Source organism: Leptodactylus fuscus, chromosome 5, assembly GCF_031893055.1.
Source record: "Leptodactylus fuscus isolate aLepFus1 chromosome 5, aLepFus1.hap2, whole genome shotgun sequence".
Taxonomy (NCBI): domain Eukaryota; kingdom Metazoa; phylum Chordata; class Amphibia; order Anura; family Leptodactylidae; genus Leptodactylus; species Leptodactylus fuscus.
Genome location: NC_134269.1, coordinates 88,623,851 through 88,643,552, shown reverse-complemented (window position 1 = coordinate 88,643,552; position 19,702 = coordinate 88,623,851). Strand labels below are relative to the sequence as shown.

The 19,702-nt window shown below is 41.5% G+C and overlaps 2 protein-coding genes across 2 annotated transcripts; both read right to left on the bottom strand.

The window, feature by feature from the left end:
- Window positions 1-4,869: 4,869 nt before the first annotated feature.
- On the bottom strand, window positions 4,870-5,865 carry LOC142204894 (proto-oncogene Mas-like). The gene has a single exon (XM_075276220.1). The coding sequence runs from the start codon at window positions 5,863-5,865 to the stop codon at window positions 4,870-4,872; it is 996 nt and encodes a 331-aa protein (XP_075132321.1).
- A 7,887-nt stretch (window positions 5,866-13,752) lies between these two features.
- LOC142204893 (proto-oncogene Mas-like) lies at window positions 13,753-14,724 on the bottom strand. Its single transcript, XM_075276219.1, has one exon. It carries the CDS (start codon window positions 14,722-14,724, stop codon window positions 13,753-13,755), a length of 972 nt encoding a protein of 323 aa, XP_075132320.1.
- Between the last annotated feature and the right edge of the window lie 4,978 nt (window positions 14,725-19,702).

Below are 19,702 nucleotides of genomic sequence, written 5' to 3'. Positions count from 1 at the left end.
CCAAACTGGGCTGGTTAGAGGCTCCCTCCACCATGAATTGGTCCAAACTGGGCTGGTTAGAGGCTCCCTCCACCATGAATTTCCCAAAACTTGGCTGTTTAGAGGCTCCCTCCACCATTAATTGGTCCAAACTGGGCTGTTTAGAGGCTCCCTCCACCATTAATTGGTCCAAACTGGGCTGTTTAGAGGCTCCCTCCACCATGAATTTGCCCAAACTGGGCTGTTTAGAGGCTCCCTCCACCATGAATTTGCCCAAACTGGGCTGGTTAGAGGCTCCCTCCACCATGAATTGGTCCAAACTGGGCTGGTTAGAGGCTCCCTCCACCATGAATTGGTCCAAACTGGGGTTTTTAGGGGCTCCCTCCACCATGAATTTCCCAAAACTTGGCTGTTTAGAGGCTCCCTCCACCATTAATTGGTCCAAACTGGGCTGGTTAGAGGCTCCCTCCACCATGAATTTGCCCAAACTGGGCTGGTTAGAGGCTCCCTCCACCATTAATTGGTCCAAACTGGGCTGGTTAGAGGCTCCCTCCACCATGAATTTGCCCAAACTGGGCTGTTTAGAGGCTCCCTCCACCATGAATTGGTCCAAACTGGGCTGGTTAGAGGCTCCCTCCACCATGAATTTCCCAAAACTTGGCTGTTTAGAGGCTCCCTCCACCATGAATTGGTCCAAACTGGGCTGGTTAGAGGCTCCCTCCACCATGAATTGGTCCAAACTGGGCTGGTTAGAGGCTCCCTCCACCATGAATTTCCCAAAACTTGGCTGTTTAGAGGCTCCCTCCACCATTAATTGGTCCAAACTGGGCTGGTTAGAGGCTCCCTCCACCATGAATTTGCCCAAACTGGGCTGGTTAGAGGCTCCCTCCACCATGAATTGGTCCAAACTGGGGTTTTTAGAGGCTCCCTCCACCATGAATTGGTCCAAACTTGGCTGTTTAGAGGCTCCCTCCACCATTAATTGGTCCAAACTGGGCTGGTTAGAGGCTCCCTCCACCATGAATTGGTCCAAACTGGGCTGGTTAGAGGCTCCCTCCACCATGAATTGGTCCAAACTGGGGTTTTTAGGGGCTCCCTCCACCATGAATTTCCCAAAACTTGGCTGTTTAGAGGCTCCCTCCACCATTAATTGGTCCAAACTGGGCTGTTTAGAGGCTCCCTCCACCATTAATTGGTCCAAACTGGGCTGTTTAGAGGCTCCCTCCACCATGAATTTGCCCAAACTGGGCTGTTTAGAGGCTCCCTCCACCATGAATTTGCCCAAACTGGGCTGGTTAGAGGCTCCCTCCACCATGAATTGGTCCAAACTGGGCTGGTTAGAGGCTCCCTCCACCATGAATTGGTCCAAACTGGGTTTTTTAGAGGCTCCCTCCACCATGAATTGGTCCAAACTTGGCTGTTTAGAGGCTCCCTCCACCATTAATTGGTCCAAACTGGGCTGGTTAGAGGCTCCCTCCACCATGAATTGGTCCAAACTGGGTTTTTTAGAGGCTCCCTCCACCATGAATTTGCCCAAACTGGGCTGTTTAGAGGCTCCCTCCACCATGAATTGGTCCAAACTGGGTTTTTTAGAGGCTCCCTCCACCATGAATTTGCCCAAACTGGGCTGTTTAGAGGCTCCCTCCACCATGAATTGGTCCAAACTGGGGTTTTTAGGGGCTCCCTCCACCATGAATTTCCCAAAACTTGGCTGTTTAGAGGCTCCCTCCACCATTAATTGGTCCAAACTGGGCTGTTTAGAGGCTCCCTCCACCATTAATTGGTCCAAACTGGGCTGGTTAGAGGCTCCCTCCACCATGAATTTGCCCAAACTGGGCTGTTTAGAGGCTCCCTCCACCATGAATTGGTCCAAACTGGGTTTTTTAGAGGCTCCCTCCACCATGAATTGGTCCAAACTTGGCTGTTTAGAGGCTCCCTCCACCATTAATTGGTCCAAACTGGGCTGGTTAGAGGCTCCCTCCACCATGAATTGGTCCAAACTGGGTTTTTTAGAGGCTCCCTCCACCATGAATTTGCCCAAACTGGGCTGTTTAGAGGCTCCCTCCACCATGAATTGGTCCAAACTGGGGTTTTTAGGGGCTCCCTCCACCATGAATTTCCCAAAACTTGGCTGTTTAGAGGCTCCCTCCACCATTAATTGGTCCAAACTGGGCTGGTTAGAGGCTCCCTCCACCATGAATTTGCCCAAACTCTGCTGGTTAGAGGCTCAATCCACCCTGATTTTCAAAACAAATGTTGGTGCCAACCTCAACTTACTACAAGGGCCAAATTCACTGCTGGTGACAAGCTCTCCTCACTGCAAGTGCCAAATACACATGTTTCAAGGTGTTTTCCTACTGTCAGAGAGGTGGTATTGAGTGTGTAAAGTGTGTAGTTGTTAGGCTGTGATGTTGGGGTAATAGAGGGTCTTTGGTGTGTTAGATGCCCCCAGACATGCTTCCCCTGCTGTCCCAGTGTCATTCCAGAGGTGTTGGTATCATTTCCTGGGGTGTCATAGTGGACTTGGTGACCCTCCAGATACGGATTTGGGTTTCCCCCTTAACGAGTATCTGTTCCCCATAAACTATAATGGGGTTCGAAACCCATTCGAACACACGAACATTGAGCGGCTGTTCGAATCGAATTTCGAACCTCGAACATTTTAGTGTTCGCTCATCTCTAGTAACAACTAACAAAGTAATCAGCAGTTTTTGTCATTTTTGAAATGTTTATATATATTGCAAGTGTTCATACAGATAATACATATTCCATATAACAGTATTATAGTAGTCAATGTACACTTAAGTTCTACATAATAAATGTACCAAAGTATATACATCATTTTCAATTACTTTATGTAAACCAATGTATTCATATGAACTACTCATACACCCATCTATCCAGATGAAGAAGTTAAAGGGATTCTACTAACTCTCACAAACATATTCAACTGTTACCACCACATTACAGACCATAGTGATGAAGTGTTGTTGTAGATTTGAAAAAAAAAAAAACATTTGGATTTGAAATATTAGGCAAATGAGGCAGTTGGTGCAATGGGAGCAAATCTTCAGCACCCTGGAGCACTGCTCTTGCTGCTAAGACCACTATCATATTGTGCATGCACCACTCTGTTCAGTGTGAGTTGCTCTTCTCACTGCTATGACATTACCCATTCTACTTTAAAGGGATATTCCCATCTCAAGGATCCTATCTATACTGATAGATTATGTAAATTGAAGACTTTTCCTAATTATATTGCTTTAGAAATGCTGCTTTGTTTGCCTGATATATGAACTTATTCTTTCAATTGTGTACACAGTGTTTCCATAACCATGGACCTGTAGGACAAGTGATGTCACTCACTGCTCTGCAGTAGGACAATCAGTTCAGCGAATTGGAGTTTGCTGATAAAGCCGAGTCTGTTATCTCTCTATCTAAACACTCAGATAACACTGAGTCCATTATCTACAACATCTGTATATTATCTGACCTGAATAAGTATTGTGATATTTCATAGTATCCCATTCAGCAAGCTGGGAGGGGGAAATACAGGAAGTGAGAAGAAGAGACAACAGGCAAACTACTGAAACAGTAAGATGGGAAAGCCCCTTTAAGCATCAAGAGTAGTGCTCCTGGAGCTAAAGGGCTGTCTCTAGTGCACCAAATGTATCATTTGCATAAGATTTAAAAGTTGTTTTTGTACAACTCTACAAAAGTGACATGCATAACAAAGATAGTTGTCAATGCAGTGGTCTATATTGTTGTGGCGTCAGTTTAATATGCATGGGGAAGGTGGTAGACTTTCTTTTACAACACAATTGTTACAGTTACTGGAGAAAGGCCCCCTTTAAGCTAAGTCTACAGTTCCACACAAAAATTCTATATAAAGATATCACTCCTCCTTATAATTTATAGCCAAACCTCACATAAATAAATGAAGAATAGAGCTGGGATCACAGTACTGTCCTCTCTGTTGGGGCAAAAGGGTTGTGTAGGCTTACGTGAACCTTATGATTTCCAGTGCTACAAGCCTAGACATGTGAGAGAAAAGGGCCCAGGACTGGACAAAGGAGAGACAGGGATAGGTAAACCCACTCTAGCTAAAACCTCAACTATAATTCATTCCTATCAGGAGACATATATCTTTACAAGATGGCTCCTAAGCACATCACTTTAAAGCTGGGTTCACACCAACGTTCAAACTCAGTTTGAGGTTTCCGTACTCGAATACACTTGAAAAATGCAGAGAACTTTTCTTTCCACATTTTTCCGCATTTTTCAGACGGAGGTTTCCACAGATAACTGTTTTTTAAGTGGATTAAGTTTTCCCCAAGCAGACCTGAAGAATGGAAAGCTGTGAAACTAGCATAATTGAGATTCCTACATAGAATGAACTTACAACATTTTGGGACCTTTTGTGTTTTATAACTGGCTCTACAAAATTTAAAAAGGAAGTGTGTTCCCTTTTACATCCTTGTTCCCATACATGAGACAAAGTTAATGCACTTGAAAAAGGGTTTTGTACCCAAAATGTGTTGTAATTTAATATGATTAAAATTTACAGCTATTACATCTGCCTGGCCTTCATTTTTCCACCAGCGAGTGCGGTCCATCTTCCCCCTGTGATTGTAATAAATCTCAACCTCCTCCATTCAACAAAAAAAAAAAAAAAAGTTGGCTTTCAAAACATTACTGGAACACTGATACCTCACTTTTATAAAGTCCCTCTATTAAGGGTATATAACATATAACACTGTAGATAGATAGATAGATATACATATATGTATAGACACACTATATTTACATTGAAGAATGATACATTTCATTTAATTACAATTAATGAATTAGCTTTTTGTCATTTAATATCCAGTGTTCTTTCTTAAATAGTCACGTCACGGTTTCTTCTATTGGCTTTCTTTCCTTCCTCTTTGATTGATTCCAGTCGTCTCGAAAAACTGCCTGCAGAACTGACAGAAGGGTAATTTTACCACTGTGGCCATGTCGGCCAACTAGGAAATAAATAAATGGGTTTATGGTACTGTTAATAGTACAAAACAGAGCAAAAAGGTCCATGATGGGAAAGGATGGAACAGCATGGTGTTTGTACCAAGCAAGCAATAGCACCCTCATGGGCATTCCAAACACTAGGAAAAAAAAGACTGTCAAGGCAATGACTACATATATCTTCTTAGGCTGCCGATGCTGAGAACTTGCCCATACTTTGATGAGCAGAACAAAACTGGAAACTGTCATGGATGGTATAAAAATTGCAAAACTAAAGCTGCAGATAACAATAAAGATGATTTTACATTCTCTGGAAGACTCCTTAAATATACCTCTACGATTGTAGGCTGTATTGTAACAATATGACATCTCAAGGGCACAAAGAATACAGGAAATGCTCCATATCAGGGAACATACAATAGAGGATGTGTGTCTTGGTCTGTTACAATAATACCATATGGGAAAGAGAACAGACAAGCATCTTTCTATACTTATAGCTGCTAGAAGACATAGACTAGTGTTGTAGCCAAAAAGACAAGCAAGAATTATTACACCTATCAGCTTAATAACATGTTCATCTTCATACTTAGACTCTAAGTGTGGCATCAGGGCAAAAATCATTCCAAAAATGTGAAAAACAATCGCAAACAGTAAAAATCCTGCATCGGCCACAGCAAGGTTAAAGATATAGATGGAGGAAGTGGTTTTCTTAATCTTAAATGAGAGATACCAGACTACAAGCCCATTGCCTATCACTCCCAACACTGCAGTAAATATGGTCATTGGTGAGATAATGATATGGAATACTGGTTTGAACAATATGGTATCATTATTCCAGTATGGTGGTCCTGCCAATAAACTTGTGTTTGTTGATTCCATTTTTTAATCAAGTAGAAAAAGTGAAAAGAGATCAGGATTAAGATGGAATAAATACCATAAAAAGCAAAGTATTGTGCAATGTTAATGGGTGTGGAGAGCTACCAATGGCCACAGAGGCACAAAGCAACCGGGTTCTTATGATGTATTAGACTGATGACTCTTGACGTCTTCTTCTCATTTGTTTAGGTTGATTGGCAAACAAAACGTCTGAATTATATATTTCTTCCAGGAGCAAACACGTTTAGCGGTGGCGGTGGGACATCACCTGTGGCCTTTATCACCATTGTTTCTGTGAATAACAAATGATGCAATATTAATAATGGAAAACAACAAGCAGTAAGCAAGGCTTTACTGGTCTAATACTTGCAATGCATTTGGAAAGTCTTTAGATCCTTTATTTTTTCACATTTTATGTTGTGGCCTTGTACTAAAAGAAAAATTAGTTTTCTCAACAACATTTTCTGCACCTAATACTCCATACTGCCAAAATGAAACAGAATATTAGAAATCTTTCCTAATTTATTGAAAGAGAAATGCTAAAATATTGCAATGGCATAGGAAGTCAGACCCTTTAGGGGTATTTACACGCAGTAATGTGGCGCTGATTCTGCCACGATAACTCAAGGCAGCATCAGCACTGATAAAAAGAATCCCATTGACTTCAATGGGTTCCATTTAACGCACGTAACACATTGAAATCAATTTGAGGCTTTTTAACTCATTGATTTCAATATGTTACGCGCGTTAAACGGAACCCATTGAAGTCAATGGGAGTCTTTTTATCAGTGTGAATGCCCCCTTACCTAGTACTTAGTTGTAACAGCTTTAGTACAGATTACAGCCTCCAGTCGTCTTGGGTACAATGACACACGTTGGATGGGGAGCATCAGGAGACAGCCATTTACAAGTCTTTCCAGAGATGTTAGATTGGGTTCAAGTCAGGTTTCTGGTTGAGTGTTCCAGAGTTGTCCCTAAGACATTCCTTTGTTGTCTTGGCTATATGCTTAGAGTCATCACGACACATTTATTAAACTACATGCAATGAAAAATGTTTTTCTTGTGCAAATCAACCAATCACAGCACAGCTTTCATCTTTTTAAAATCAGAATATGAAATGCGAGCTGTGATTGGATTCTATGGACGAATAAGATGGTTTTCATTTTAGATAGATTTATAAATTTTCTCCATTGTCTTTTTGGAAGGTGAACCCCTGACCTTACTCTTGATCAGGTTTACATTAAGAACATCTCATATTTAGCTGCACCTGCACACCATGACCCTGCCATTTCCATGTTTCACTATAGGGATGGTATTGGGCAGGTGATGAGCAATGTCTGGTTTCCTCCAGACATGACGCTTAAGATTAAGGCAAAAAAGCTCAATATTGCTTTATTGAGACCAGACAATCTTGTTTCTCACAGTCTGAGAGTCTTATAGGTGTTTTTTTTTCAACCCCAGGCAAGTTTTAATGTGAAAATTTTACTGGGCCATAAATCTCACAGTGATGCAGTGACAGCTGACTTTCTGGAAATTTCTCTTATCTGTAGAGGATCTTTGGAGCTCAGCCAGAATGATCATAGGGTTTTTAGTCACTTCTCTTTTCAAGATGAGGAAGTCAGCTCTAGGAAGATTCCTGGTTTCTCCAAACATCTTTCATTTAAGAATTATGGAGGCCACTGTGCTTCTAGAACATTCAGTGCAGTGTAAACCTTTTTGTATCCTTCTCCAGACCTATGCCTCCATACAATCTAGCTTTTGAGCAATACAGACAGTTCTTTCCTTCTCATGGATTGCAATGAAATGCATTGCATTGTCAGTTATAAACCCTTATAGAGACAGGGGTTGCATATGTCTTTCCAAATCATGTCCAATCAACTACATTTACCACAAGGGGACTCCAATAAAGGTATATAAACACCCAGTGTAAGACTAGGATGTCTAGGGCCCTCCAGTGGAATTAATTCTAGGGGCCTACCACCGGGACCCCTGCAGATCAGCTATACCGAGACAGCATGGCTACAGCTAATAACATATTAGGAACCATGCTGTTCACCTGCCATACGGTCTGCACCACTGCACTACCTAAACCTACTGCTACACCCTTTATGTCAAATGAGCAGTCTGGCTCTTGAAATTGTTAACATTAGCTGTAGCCTCACTGTCATGGTTAAGCTGCACTGGAGAGGTCATGGATGTTGCATCCCTGCAGATGTAATGTTGGTAGCCTATCCTAAGGACAGGCCATCAATTTAAGAAAGGTTGATAAACTTGCTAAAGGGGTTGTCCAGGAATTGGAGCAACCCATGTGGTGGGTGTGAAGGTGTAAAAAAAAAAAAAGAAATGACAACTAAGTCTCATGCCTACCCTTCATGTGACTGCTGAGACCAGTTAGGTACACATGATGTATCATTTCCATGAGGTACCGCTACGAGACCAAACAGACACTGGCATTGTACAATGGGGTGCTTGAGACAGGTGAGTAAGCTTTTTTTTAATGTTATATCTCCATGATACACCTAAATGTTACACCTCAAAATAGATCACACCAATTTATGCACAACCTCTTTAAAGGGGTTGGCTGGGCCTATCTTTTTTTATGGCCACTTTACTCACCCTCCATACAGTGGCCTATTCACTGATACCCCATACTGTATGGGGACCAGTGATGGGGCCATTATATTATGTGGGGGCAAGGATGGGGCCTAATATCCTGTGGTGGGGGACATTAAAGTGTGTGTGACATTAGCAGGGAATTTTAAAGGGGTTACTGGGCTTAATTTTTTATAGCCTATCTTCAGGATAGGCCATAAGTATCTAATTGGTACACATACAGTGGCCCCTTCACTGGCTCCCAATACAGCAGTATTATGTAATTACTTACCTGTCTGCTTCCTGGTCCTGCTTTGTCTCTCTACTTCAGGCACACTGTTGTGACGTCATGTGCGCCTGGAGCAGAAGGGAGTTGGATGGGCCGGAGAGAAGAAAGGGAAGTGTTGATAATTAGCTTGTAGGCCACAGACTTAATGTAGCCTATATGTTAGCGTGGTAGAGCAGGAAGCCTGTGGGTTTACCAATAGCAGAACCAGGACGGGGCCACTTCTCCTTGGTTTTGCAATCCGGTTGTATTTTTAACAACTGGATCAGCAGAACAAGGGAGAACTGGATGCATTCACTTACTGATCCCCAATCCTGCTTGCAATTTCCAGCTCTTCCCTTTTCAGCCTTCAATGGGCCCTGTGCAACGCAGATCATGTTTTGATAATGTAATGTGCAGTGCATGAGGGTGCCCTGGAGGCTGAAGAGGAAAACTACAGTGAGAAGCAGTGGGGACAGGTAAGTTAATAAGGGGCCATTACAGATCCCCACTGCCTTTTATAAAAGTAGTGTGTAGAAGGCAGAGTGTGTCAGTCACCGTTCATTGTACACAAGCTGATGTAGAGGCTGATATAGAGGAAATGCTAAAGCAGCCGTTCCCCCAACATGTCTTTTCATTGTTTGCTGGCAGCACACCCCTTATTAAACAATGACTTAAAATGACCTAAACACCTATTTTCAGAACTATTAGACAGGCTAATTGTCGGGAAGGAGAGCTTGTATGAGGGTTTGTTCCCAACAATTGACTGTTAAATCACTCTGTCTAATAGGGCCTTAACAAAAGTATATACAGACATATATGACATTACATGATATTGATATCACACTGCAGTATGATATCATATCACAGAACACTACAACAGCCATTGCAAAGCCATTGTTATAGTCAAGATAAGATTTTGTACCACATTGTTAATGAGTTAAAGAGATTGTCCCATTACATAAACTTATGCCCAAGTGTAATATGTCCGGGGTCTCATAGGAGAACGAAGGACTAAATGTTCCTGCATCCTTCCTGGGTATAAAACACCAGTGTGTTCAAGTTTCCCCAAAAATAAAAAGGGTATGTATATGGTTTAAATAGACAAATGGATTAACATAAATAGAAAAATACACATTTATTGATGAAAAAGATGCGTTGTTTAAAAACAATAAAAAAGCATGTATACAATACAAAAAACTCACTGCAACAATGATAGATATGTGCTTAGTCTGTCTCCCACCCCCCTAAGGCATATTAGATATATGGTAGCGTGATGAGAACAAAATAGTTCATATAGCTAAAAGTCACCATAACAAATATACCCATGCACCACACAATAACAAACTACCATGCCACCTCTTCAAACAATCTGTACACCATACACCATTAGGGGCAGTTCACACGGAGTAAACTGGCGCGTAGTCTGGCACGTATACGCGTGTCAGAGTTTGCGCGCTAAAAAAAGATCCCATTGATTTCAAAGGGGATTACGATTGTATAACGCGCGTTATTTTGCGCCCGTAATTTTGCGGCTGCATACTAACGCGGGAGTTAGGATCGTATACGCCGCAAAATCACGGTTGCAAAATAACACAGCGTATATGATCCTAACTCCCATTGAAATCAATGGGAGCGTTTACGGCGCAAACTCTCACATGCCGTATACGTGCCAGATCACGCAGCACGTTACTCCGTACCCTAAGACACCGTAGAAGAACTTGGCATTCCACAGGTGTTTGTATTTTTTTTTATAGTGTCTGATGAAGGTTGCAATGTGTCACCCGAAACGTCCATTTTTGTTTACCATAAAAACCAAAGTCTTCTAGGGCGGGTTCACACCAGCACCCAATCTCTGTTATGTAGGTTTCCGTTTTCTATTGGCAGAAGACGGAAACCGGCATTCAGTGTCCGCCGGTGAGCGCCCGTGAGCGTCTTCTGCTATTCGCAGCGAAACCTTTTTTTTTTTTTAACTGGACACAAAGTCCTGCATGTCCGACTTTGTGTCCGGTTAAAAAAAACGGTTTCGCTGCGGAGAGCACAAAACAATCACGGGCGCTCACGGGTGGACACTTTTCAAACCCACTCAAATGAATGGGTTTGAAAACTGCCTGCCGCTTACCGTCTCCTGTTCAGTTTCTTGGGCAGGAAACGGAAACCTGCAAAACGGAGATCGGGTGCTGATGTGAACCTGCCCTACACTGTTTTCTAATCTGTTTTTATTTGATTTTGTTTAGATTTTTTCAATTCCATTTTCTGTACATGATTATGTGAGCCGCCATCTTGCCAAGGCTTTTCCTCTGTTCTAGTAACATCATTTAGTGATATGCTTTATAGCATTCTTATGGTCTATACAGGAGGTTTTTTAGACACTTTGTCAGAGAAGGGAAGTAGATAAACTAACATAATTTGTTGTCAGTGGTGTATGCAATAATGGGCTAGTGGTGTTGTCTACAGAAGTGTTATCTCCTACTGTAATAATGCCAGCTTTGTCTGTGATGTAAATGAGGTAACTGCTGCAAAGAAAACTTCTACAAACAGTGTTAGTCTATTTGTAGGTTTAGTAGCCAGAACAAAAACTGCAGGATTTATTGCATAAAAATAAATAAATAGATAGATATATACTGATATAGAAATTATAAAAAAAATAAAAATTCTTAAAAAATATGTTTAGTTTAAAAATAGGTTTCATCTTCTGGTGGCCCATTCCTTTTAAATGTGATCTGCTGAGATCTTTGTTATCAAATATATTAATCTTGCTATATGTCATTATGGTATACATTACAAAGTTACAAATTGAGGAAAGCATAAATAGGGACATACACATGTAGACAATATTCTTGGTACCCTTCCCTTAAAGAAAGAAAAACCCACAATGACCTTAAACTTCTGAATAATATGTCTAAGGCTAAGGCCCAATGATGCGGAAACATTTTTTTCCCTATCAGTATGTCTTTTTTTTTTTGGAATATGGGATGGAAATCCATGCAAACACGAGGAGAACATAAAAACTCCTTGCAGATGTTTTTTTGCTCTTGGCAGGATTTGAACACCAGTGCCCAGCGCTGCAGGGCTACAGTGCTAACCACTGAGCCACCATGTGGTCCCCTTGTTGTGTTTTTTTTTTGAGCCAAAGCCAGGAGTGGATTAAGCAGAAGGAAAAAATATAAGAACTATATATATATATATATATATATATATATATATATATATATATATAGATATATATTTCCCACTCCTCTTGTAGCCATTCTTGGTTTTGGCTGAAAAAACCGCAACAAAATCTGCAACAAAAAAAGCTGCGTTTCCGCAACGTAGGGCCTTAGCCTAACTGTAGTAACAGGAACATCAGGCTGTTTGTAGATTATATTATAGCCTTTAGACATTCATTAATATTTTTGCCCGTAAATAGTTATTCAGTGACCATTGAGGGCTTTTCTATCCTTAATGTCAGGGCACAATCAATTTTGTCCACATGTGTAATTCATCAGAAAAAAAAGGATATTTTTTCTGGAATTCTGAATAGGTATCATGTGCAGACTGCAATGCTTATATACAATATTGAACTTGTAATATACAATTTAACCAACTGTTTCTTTACAATTTATTTACATACAGCTGAATAAATGTCGATATTAATCACACATATTATATGACCATTGCTGACATGTTAACACATAATTATGAGCACAAAGTGAAGTATTGCTGTACAAATAATGAATACATCAATCTGTAATCTACCATCTGGATACAGCTTGGCGTCTGGATGAATTTGGTTTAATTTGTTTCTTTCATCTGTAGTATGGTTAATTAATAAATTGCAGATTACTGGGGGTCCAACTGCTAGGACTACCCATTTCTGTGGACATCTTTAACTTTTTGATGGGCAAACTCTTTAAACAATATGCTAGTGTAGTTTTAGTAGTATTACATTAGTAGTATAAGTAGTATAGATTCTGGCACTAAAGGCCTAAGAATTCCCAAAACAGCATCCCAGCCATCTGAATCACGATCCACATCGGGTGAGCCACATTGCGAATACACAGACTCAGGGAGATTGCGTAGGTGCACTTGCGGCCAGTAAACCATTGGCTTTTAGATTTCAATCTGGTCTGTGCATATGGATGCCATTTTGATCATTCTTAGCCCTTTTGCACCGAAATCTATGGTGCATGTGCACTTTGAAGAGGACGCCAAACAATTTTGGTGGTGTCTTCCTGGGAATTATGGGGTAAGTACAGTATACCTCATTGTTGAATGAGACACTACATACATCTATTTAGTCTGTATGGATATATCATATGAATTTTTTTGTTGCAAAATGCGCTGAATACTGGTGTCAATGAAGAGAACCTTCTACACAACAAGGGCAGAGTACAGATCTTCTTTGTTCTCATGTTTGGAACTAGTCCTTTCTTGGTAGTGTCCTTCAAAACTGGTCACTGGACCACTGCCGATGGCATTGATACTCCTCTTGTATGAAGTTCCTCTATGATGCTTAATAGATATAACAAATTTTTAGGCAGGTGTGGAAAAAAATGGTTTAAAAAATGGAAGCGATAATAGTTTTTTCTTCAATGTGTGTTTCTGCCGCAGCCAAAATGCAGTGTTTTCACAACATGGGGCCAGGCCTTAAGCTAAGAAGTAACAATTCTGCTTTTGAAAGCATTTATTCCATAGCTGTCTAAAACATTTGCTTATTACTAGAGATGAGCAAGTACTGTTCGGATCAGCCGATCCGAACAGCACGCTCGCATAGAAATGAATGGATGTAGCTGGCACGTGGGGGGTTAAGTGGCCAGCCGCCATCAAAGCGGAAGTACCAGGTGCATCCATTCATTTCTATGGAGCGTGCTGTTTGGATCGGCTGATCTGAAGAGTACTCGCTCATCTCTAATCTCTACTTATTACCATATATATATATATATATATATATATATATATATATATATATATATATTTTAAAATAAAGTGGCCATTTTCCTTTTATATCCAGGCTTCTTTAATAATTGGTCATGTTGCAAATTCTTCTATTACTTTCTTTCCTTCCTCTTTGGCTGATTCCAATCATCCCGAAAAACTGCCTGCAGAACTGACAGAAGGGTAATTTTTCCACTGTAGCCATGGCGGCCAACTAGGAAATAAATAAATGGGTTTATGGTACTGTTAATACTACAAAACAGTGCAAAAAGGTTCATAGTGGGAGAAGATGGAACAGCATGGTGTTTGTACCAAGCAAGCAATAGCACCCTCATGGGCATTCCAAACACTAGGAAAAAAAACACAGTCAATGCAATGACCACATATATCTTCTTAGGCTGCCGATGCTGAGAACTTGCCCATACTTTGATGAGAAGAACAAAACTGGAAACTATCATGGATGGTATAAAAATTGCAAAACTAAAACTGCAGATAACAACGAACATGATTTTACATTCTCTGGTAGACTCCTTAAGTATACCTCTACGATTGTAGGCTGTATTGTAACAAAATGCAAACTCAAGGCCACAAAGAATACAGGAAATGCTCCATATCAGGGAACATACAATAGAGGATGTGTGTCTTGGTCTGTTACAATAATACCATATGGGAAAGAGAACAGACAAGCATCTCTCTATACTTATAGCTGTTAGAAGACATAGACTAGTGTTGTAGCCAAAAAGACAAGCAAGATATAGGGCACCTATAAACTTAATAACATGTTCATCTTCATACTTAGACTCTAAGTGTGGCATCAGGGCAAAAATCATTCCAAAAATGTGAAAAACAATTGCAAACAGCAAAAGTGCTGAATCGGCCACAGCAAGGTTAAAAATATAGATGGAGGAAGCGGTTCTCTTAATCTTAAATGAGAGATACCAGACTACAAGCCCATTGCCTATCACTCCCAACACTGAAGTAAATATGGTTATTGGTGAGAAAATGATGTTGAAGAACGATTTGAACAACATAGTATTATTCCAGTATGGTGGTCCTGTCAATAAGGTTGTGTTTTCGGATTCCATTTTCAATCAAGGGTAAAAAGTGATAAAAAGATAGAGGTTAGGATCAAGATAGAATAAATACCATAGAAAGCAAAGTAGTGTAGAATGTTAATGGGTGTGGAGGGCTACCAATGATCATAAAGGCACAACGCAACCAGGTTCTTATGATGTATTAGACTGATGACTCCGTCTTCTTATTTGTTTAGGTTGATTGGCAAACAATCTCGGAATTATATATTTCTTCCAGGAGCAAACACGTTTAGCGGTGGCGGTGGGACATCACCTGTGGCCTTTATCACCATTGTTTCTGTGAATAACAAATGATGTAATTTTAATCACAATAACGGATAACAACAGCAGTAAGTAAGGATCTAATGATCTAGTACATGTGTATCACAAACTATCCCTAAAATACTGATAGATGATACCAGAGTAATCGAAGTACATCAGATGACCCCCAGCCCCTCATACATCTTATTTCTGTCAATTATATAAACCCTGGTTTTCTCAGTAAAGGGCATGTGAGCCACCGGCTCTTACTGAGAGAGGAACTCATATCAGCGCTCTGTCTCTGATGTTATTTCCTCGCCACATGCACTCAGTAGATTCCTAATTTGGACAGCGATAGTCACCCAGTATAGAACTGCAGAGAAAAACTCAACAATTGGCGCCCAGCATGGGCCATACTCGAGGGGCCAAGAAATTACATGGGCCGACACCGAGTCCCCCCAGAATGACCCCAGACTGCCCAAGTCAGGAGACTGATAAACCAGTAATTTTTTTTTTTTTAAATTTGTGTAAAGGGCACAGCTACATGAGGTGTAATTGACACTGATAACTCGTGACATAAGACGCATTAGATTACCGTATCCAAATCTCCAGCACTAGCCTAAGAGGTTGCAGAATAGCAGTGGTGCAGTAGTTCACCCTATCCAGATCTCCAGGACTAGCCTGAGAGGTTACAGAATAGTGGTGGTACTGTTTTCTTGGAGTGCCTGGCTGTGTTTCATTAAAGGACACAGACTTGGATCTCCGAAGTCATACGTGCACAGGCTCTGCTGTAGAAACCCCGTAATGCGATGGAAAGGTTACGGTCAATGTTCAAGTCAAAAGACCCTTTCCTTCACGGACATGAGTATCCTCATGTTCTAGTCATGACAGGCTTGATAGCAGACGGTGGCTATTATGTACCAAAGGATCAATTGATCGGCCTGTACCCAAATCTAGTTGGCAGTCTACCATCTGTGGATAGTTTCCTCGCCAGCCCCACTCTTAAAGCAGCTCTTGAGAAACGGAGGAGGGATGTAGAACCCGGATGTTGATACTGATGTCCAATTAAATATCCACAAGAAAAGCAATCGTGAGTATGACACTTAGTATAAAAGGAATATATTACAATATATGTAATATATTCCTTTTATACTAAGTGTCATACTCACGATTGCTTTTCTTGTGGATATTTATGTTTATGGTGAGGACACAGATTTCTTTAGGGCTTGGTATAGTTTAAAGCAGTTCTCAACCTGTGGGTCGCGACCCCGGCGGGGGTCGAACGACCAAAACACAGGGGTCGCCTAAAGCCATCGGAAAATACATATTTCCAATGGCTTTAGCAGCTGAGAAGCCGCGCTACTGTCCACAGCAGGGAAGATCCTAGTGGGCTGAAGGACCTGAAATGATGTCACGACCATGTGATCGGACTCTGTGGGCGGAGCTATTCAGTACAGTGCTGAGTTACACAGGAAGAGCCAGCTGCAGTGAATGGAGACTAGAAGGTAAGATGGAGAGTGTGCGTGTGAGGGGGGGGAAGGGGGGGGAGGAGGAGGTGCAGGCTGTGTGTGAGCAAGATGGGGGGGGGTGTTCAGGCTGTGTATGTGAGCATAATAGTGGGGTTCAGGCTGTATGTGAGCATAATAGTGGGGTTCAGGCTGTGTATGTGAGCATGATAGTGGGGTTCAGGCTGTGTGTGAGCATGATAGTGGGGTTCAGGCTGTGTATGTGAGCATGATAGTGGGGTTCAGGCTGTGTGTGAGCATGATAGTGGGGTTCAGGCTGTGTATGTGAGCATGATAGTGGGGTACAGGCTGTGTGTGAGTATGATAGAGGGGTTCAGGCTGTGTGCGAGTATGATAGAGGGGTTCAGGCTGTGTATGTGAGTATGATAGAGGGGTACAGGCTGTGTGTGAGTATGATAGAGGGGTTCAGGCTGTGTGCGAGTATGATAGAGGGGTTCAGGCTGTGTGCGAGTATGATAGAGGGGTTCAGGCTGTGTATGAGCATGATAGGGGGGTTCAGGCTGTGTGTGAGCATGATAGTGGGGTTTAGGCTGTGTGAGCATAATGTGGGGTTCAGGCTGTATGTGAGCATGATAGGGGAGTTCAGGCTGTGTGCGAGCATAATAGTGGGGTTCAGACTGTGTGTGAGAATGATAGAGGGGTTCAGTCTGTGTGTGAGCAAGATGGGGGGTGTTTCAGAGTACATAATGCATATCAGGTATTTAAATTCCGAATCATAATTGTAGCAAAATTAAGGCCCATTTACACGGGCACAGAGGGGGTAGATTATGCCGCGAAATCCACGTCATAATCCGCCCCCTCACAATGGAGGTCTATTTAGACCGCCAGGCTTGTTTTTTGCGTGAGTGGCATGGTGCCGCTCACGGGAAAAAAAAAGCGGGCTGCCCTTCAGGCGGATTCCGCGTCTCGGTGAGCCATGGCGTCCGCCTGGCGTACGCAACCTCCGAAGTCGGCCCGTTAATTTGAGCCGACTCCGGGGGGGAAGCCGTGACAGTCGTGGCAAGCATGTTTTGACCCGAGAGTGATTGCGGCGCCCTGCGTCACTCTTAGTGCCTAAATCCGCTATTAATCCGCTATACCACCCCCTGTGTGAACTAGCCTTTACAGTTATGAAGTAGCGACCAAAATTATTTTTTGGTTTGGGGTCACCGCAACATGAGGAACTGTATTGCGGGGTCACGGCATTAGAAAGGTTGAGAACCACTGGTTTAAAGGAACCCATGCATTTACGCATATACTTTAGGTTGCTTATTTTTGGTTGGTTGTCTATCTTTGATGTCCAATTAAGTCAAGAAAGATAATCTAGAATCAAATTTGAGTCACCACCGCCAACCCCATCTAATCACACTAACTTGAATAACACACAGGATACACTGTCTGAAATAGATAGGCCATAAATTTGGGATCCGCTTTTTCAGAAACAGATATGTTCCTCTAACACGGTACTCAACTCAACAAGAAGGTGACAAAAGAGTGACTAAAATGATTTAACTGTGAGTCACTAAATTTATAGAGAACTAGCCTCTGTCCGCGACTTCGTCTGTGTATTATTGGCATCGATGATCCGCCTATATTCAGCAAATTGCTGCCGTAGATGGTTCGCCTGCTCCAGCGTTTTGGCAACTCTCATGCTGTCCTGCTGCTGAACTTGTTCCTCGCGCCATGCTTGTGATTGTTCCAGCATCTCAGCAGCTGGCTGGAATGCCATATAATGAACATGTTGTTGGCGTCGATGATCCATCTGCTTCTGTATTGTACCATGCCCATGATTGTTCTGGCATCTCAGCAACTCGTTGGGGCATCATATAATCAGCGTGTTGTTGGTGTTGATGATCCGCCTGCTCCTGCATTTCAGCACCTCTCAAGCTGGCCTGCTGCTGAACTTGTTCGTTGCACCATGCCTGTGATTGTTCCAGCATTTCAGCAACTCACTTGGACGCCATATAATGAATGTGTTGTTGGCATTGATGATCCGCCTGCTCCGGCGTTTCAGCTGCTCTAAGAGCCACCTGACGCCTAGCTTGCTCAATCCTCCTCAGCTCCACTTGAGGAGAAGTCTGTTGACTTCTGGCTACCTTAATACCTTTTGTAGTTTTAGAATTTTGCGAAAAATTAGATTTTCTTTTTCCTGGCATGTTTAAAATTAGCAAACTGCCAATTTGGATTAAATGGGTTTTCCAATCTCAGTGTCTCAGCACACTGCCTGGTGCAGATCAGATAATATGCAAATGCTTATACACAATCGACTCAGTGTTATATTTGTATTTACACACCTGGCTTTATCAGCAAACTCCAATTAGCTGATAGCCCTCCTGAAAAGAGCAGTTTAATATAGTATATGAACATAAATTCATAACAGTCATGAAGCCATGTCATTTAGCCTATGTGTTAATCCTAGTTACAAACTATCTATGTGCCAAACTTCATCCAAATCCATTCAGCCGTTTTTACGTGATCGAGTAACAAACACACAAACTTTCACATTTATAATATTAGTAGGTCTAGGACACTCTCTTTTCTGTTATAGGAATGTTATTGTATTGCACAAAATTCTCTCTCCACGGTACAGGCCTTGTAGGCATTTGGAAGTTGCTAAGCATCTGAACACTGCAGTCTGTGTGAGGATACCTCTTAGATAAAAAAAAATAGTAACATTGACTAGGTAGATAATAATTGTTAGGTAGATAATAATTGTAGGCAAATTAGTGTCTGTACACAATGTAACAGGTCGGCAGTGTGAGACATGGAACATGAGTTTGGGGAACATCCCAGGACATGGTCTTCTAAATCCTTTACCTTATTTGGGGGATAGGTTTGTACCTGGAATATTCACTCTTGTACTGGGGGTAGACTTGATGTACCTTGATGCATTCCCTCATACTATATAACATTTGCAACTGTTTATAAATTTATTTCCTATAGTACTACGTATATTTTTATGACAATTATTATTATAAGACTAATGTAGGTACCTGAAACAGTGTTGCGCTGTGTGCTTTGATTCGCTTGTTGACTTATCAAATGACGGATATACTACTAGGAAAACTGATATTTTTGTCTTCATATTCTGTAGCTCAACTTTTTAAAACCTTTCCTGGAACATACAAATGTATATTATTAATATAGCTATTTCCACAATCATAACTAAAAAAATCTGCAGCTATAACATGGTTAATGATATGCATATATACAATGCTGTGAAA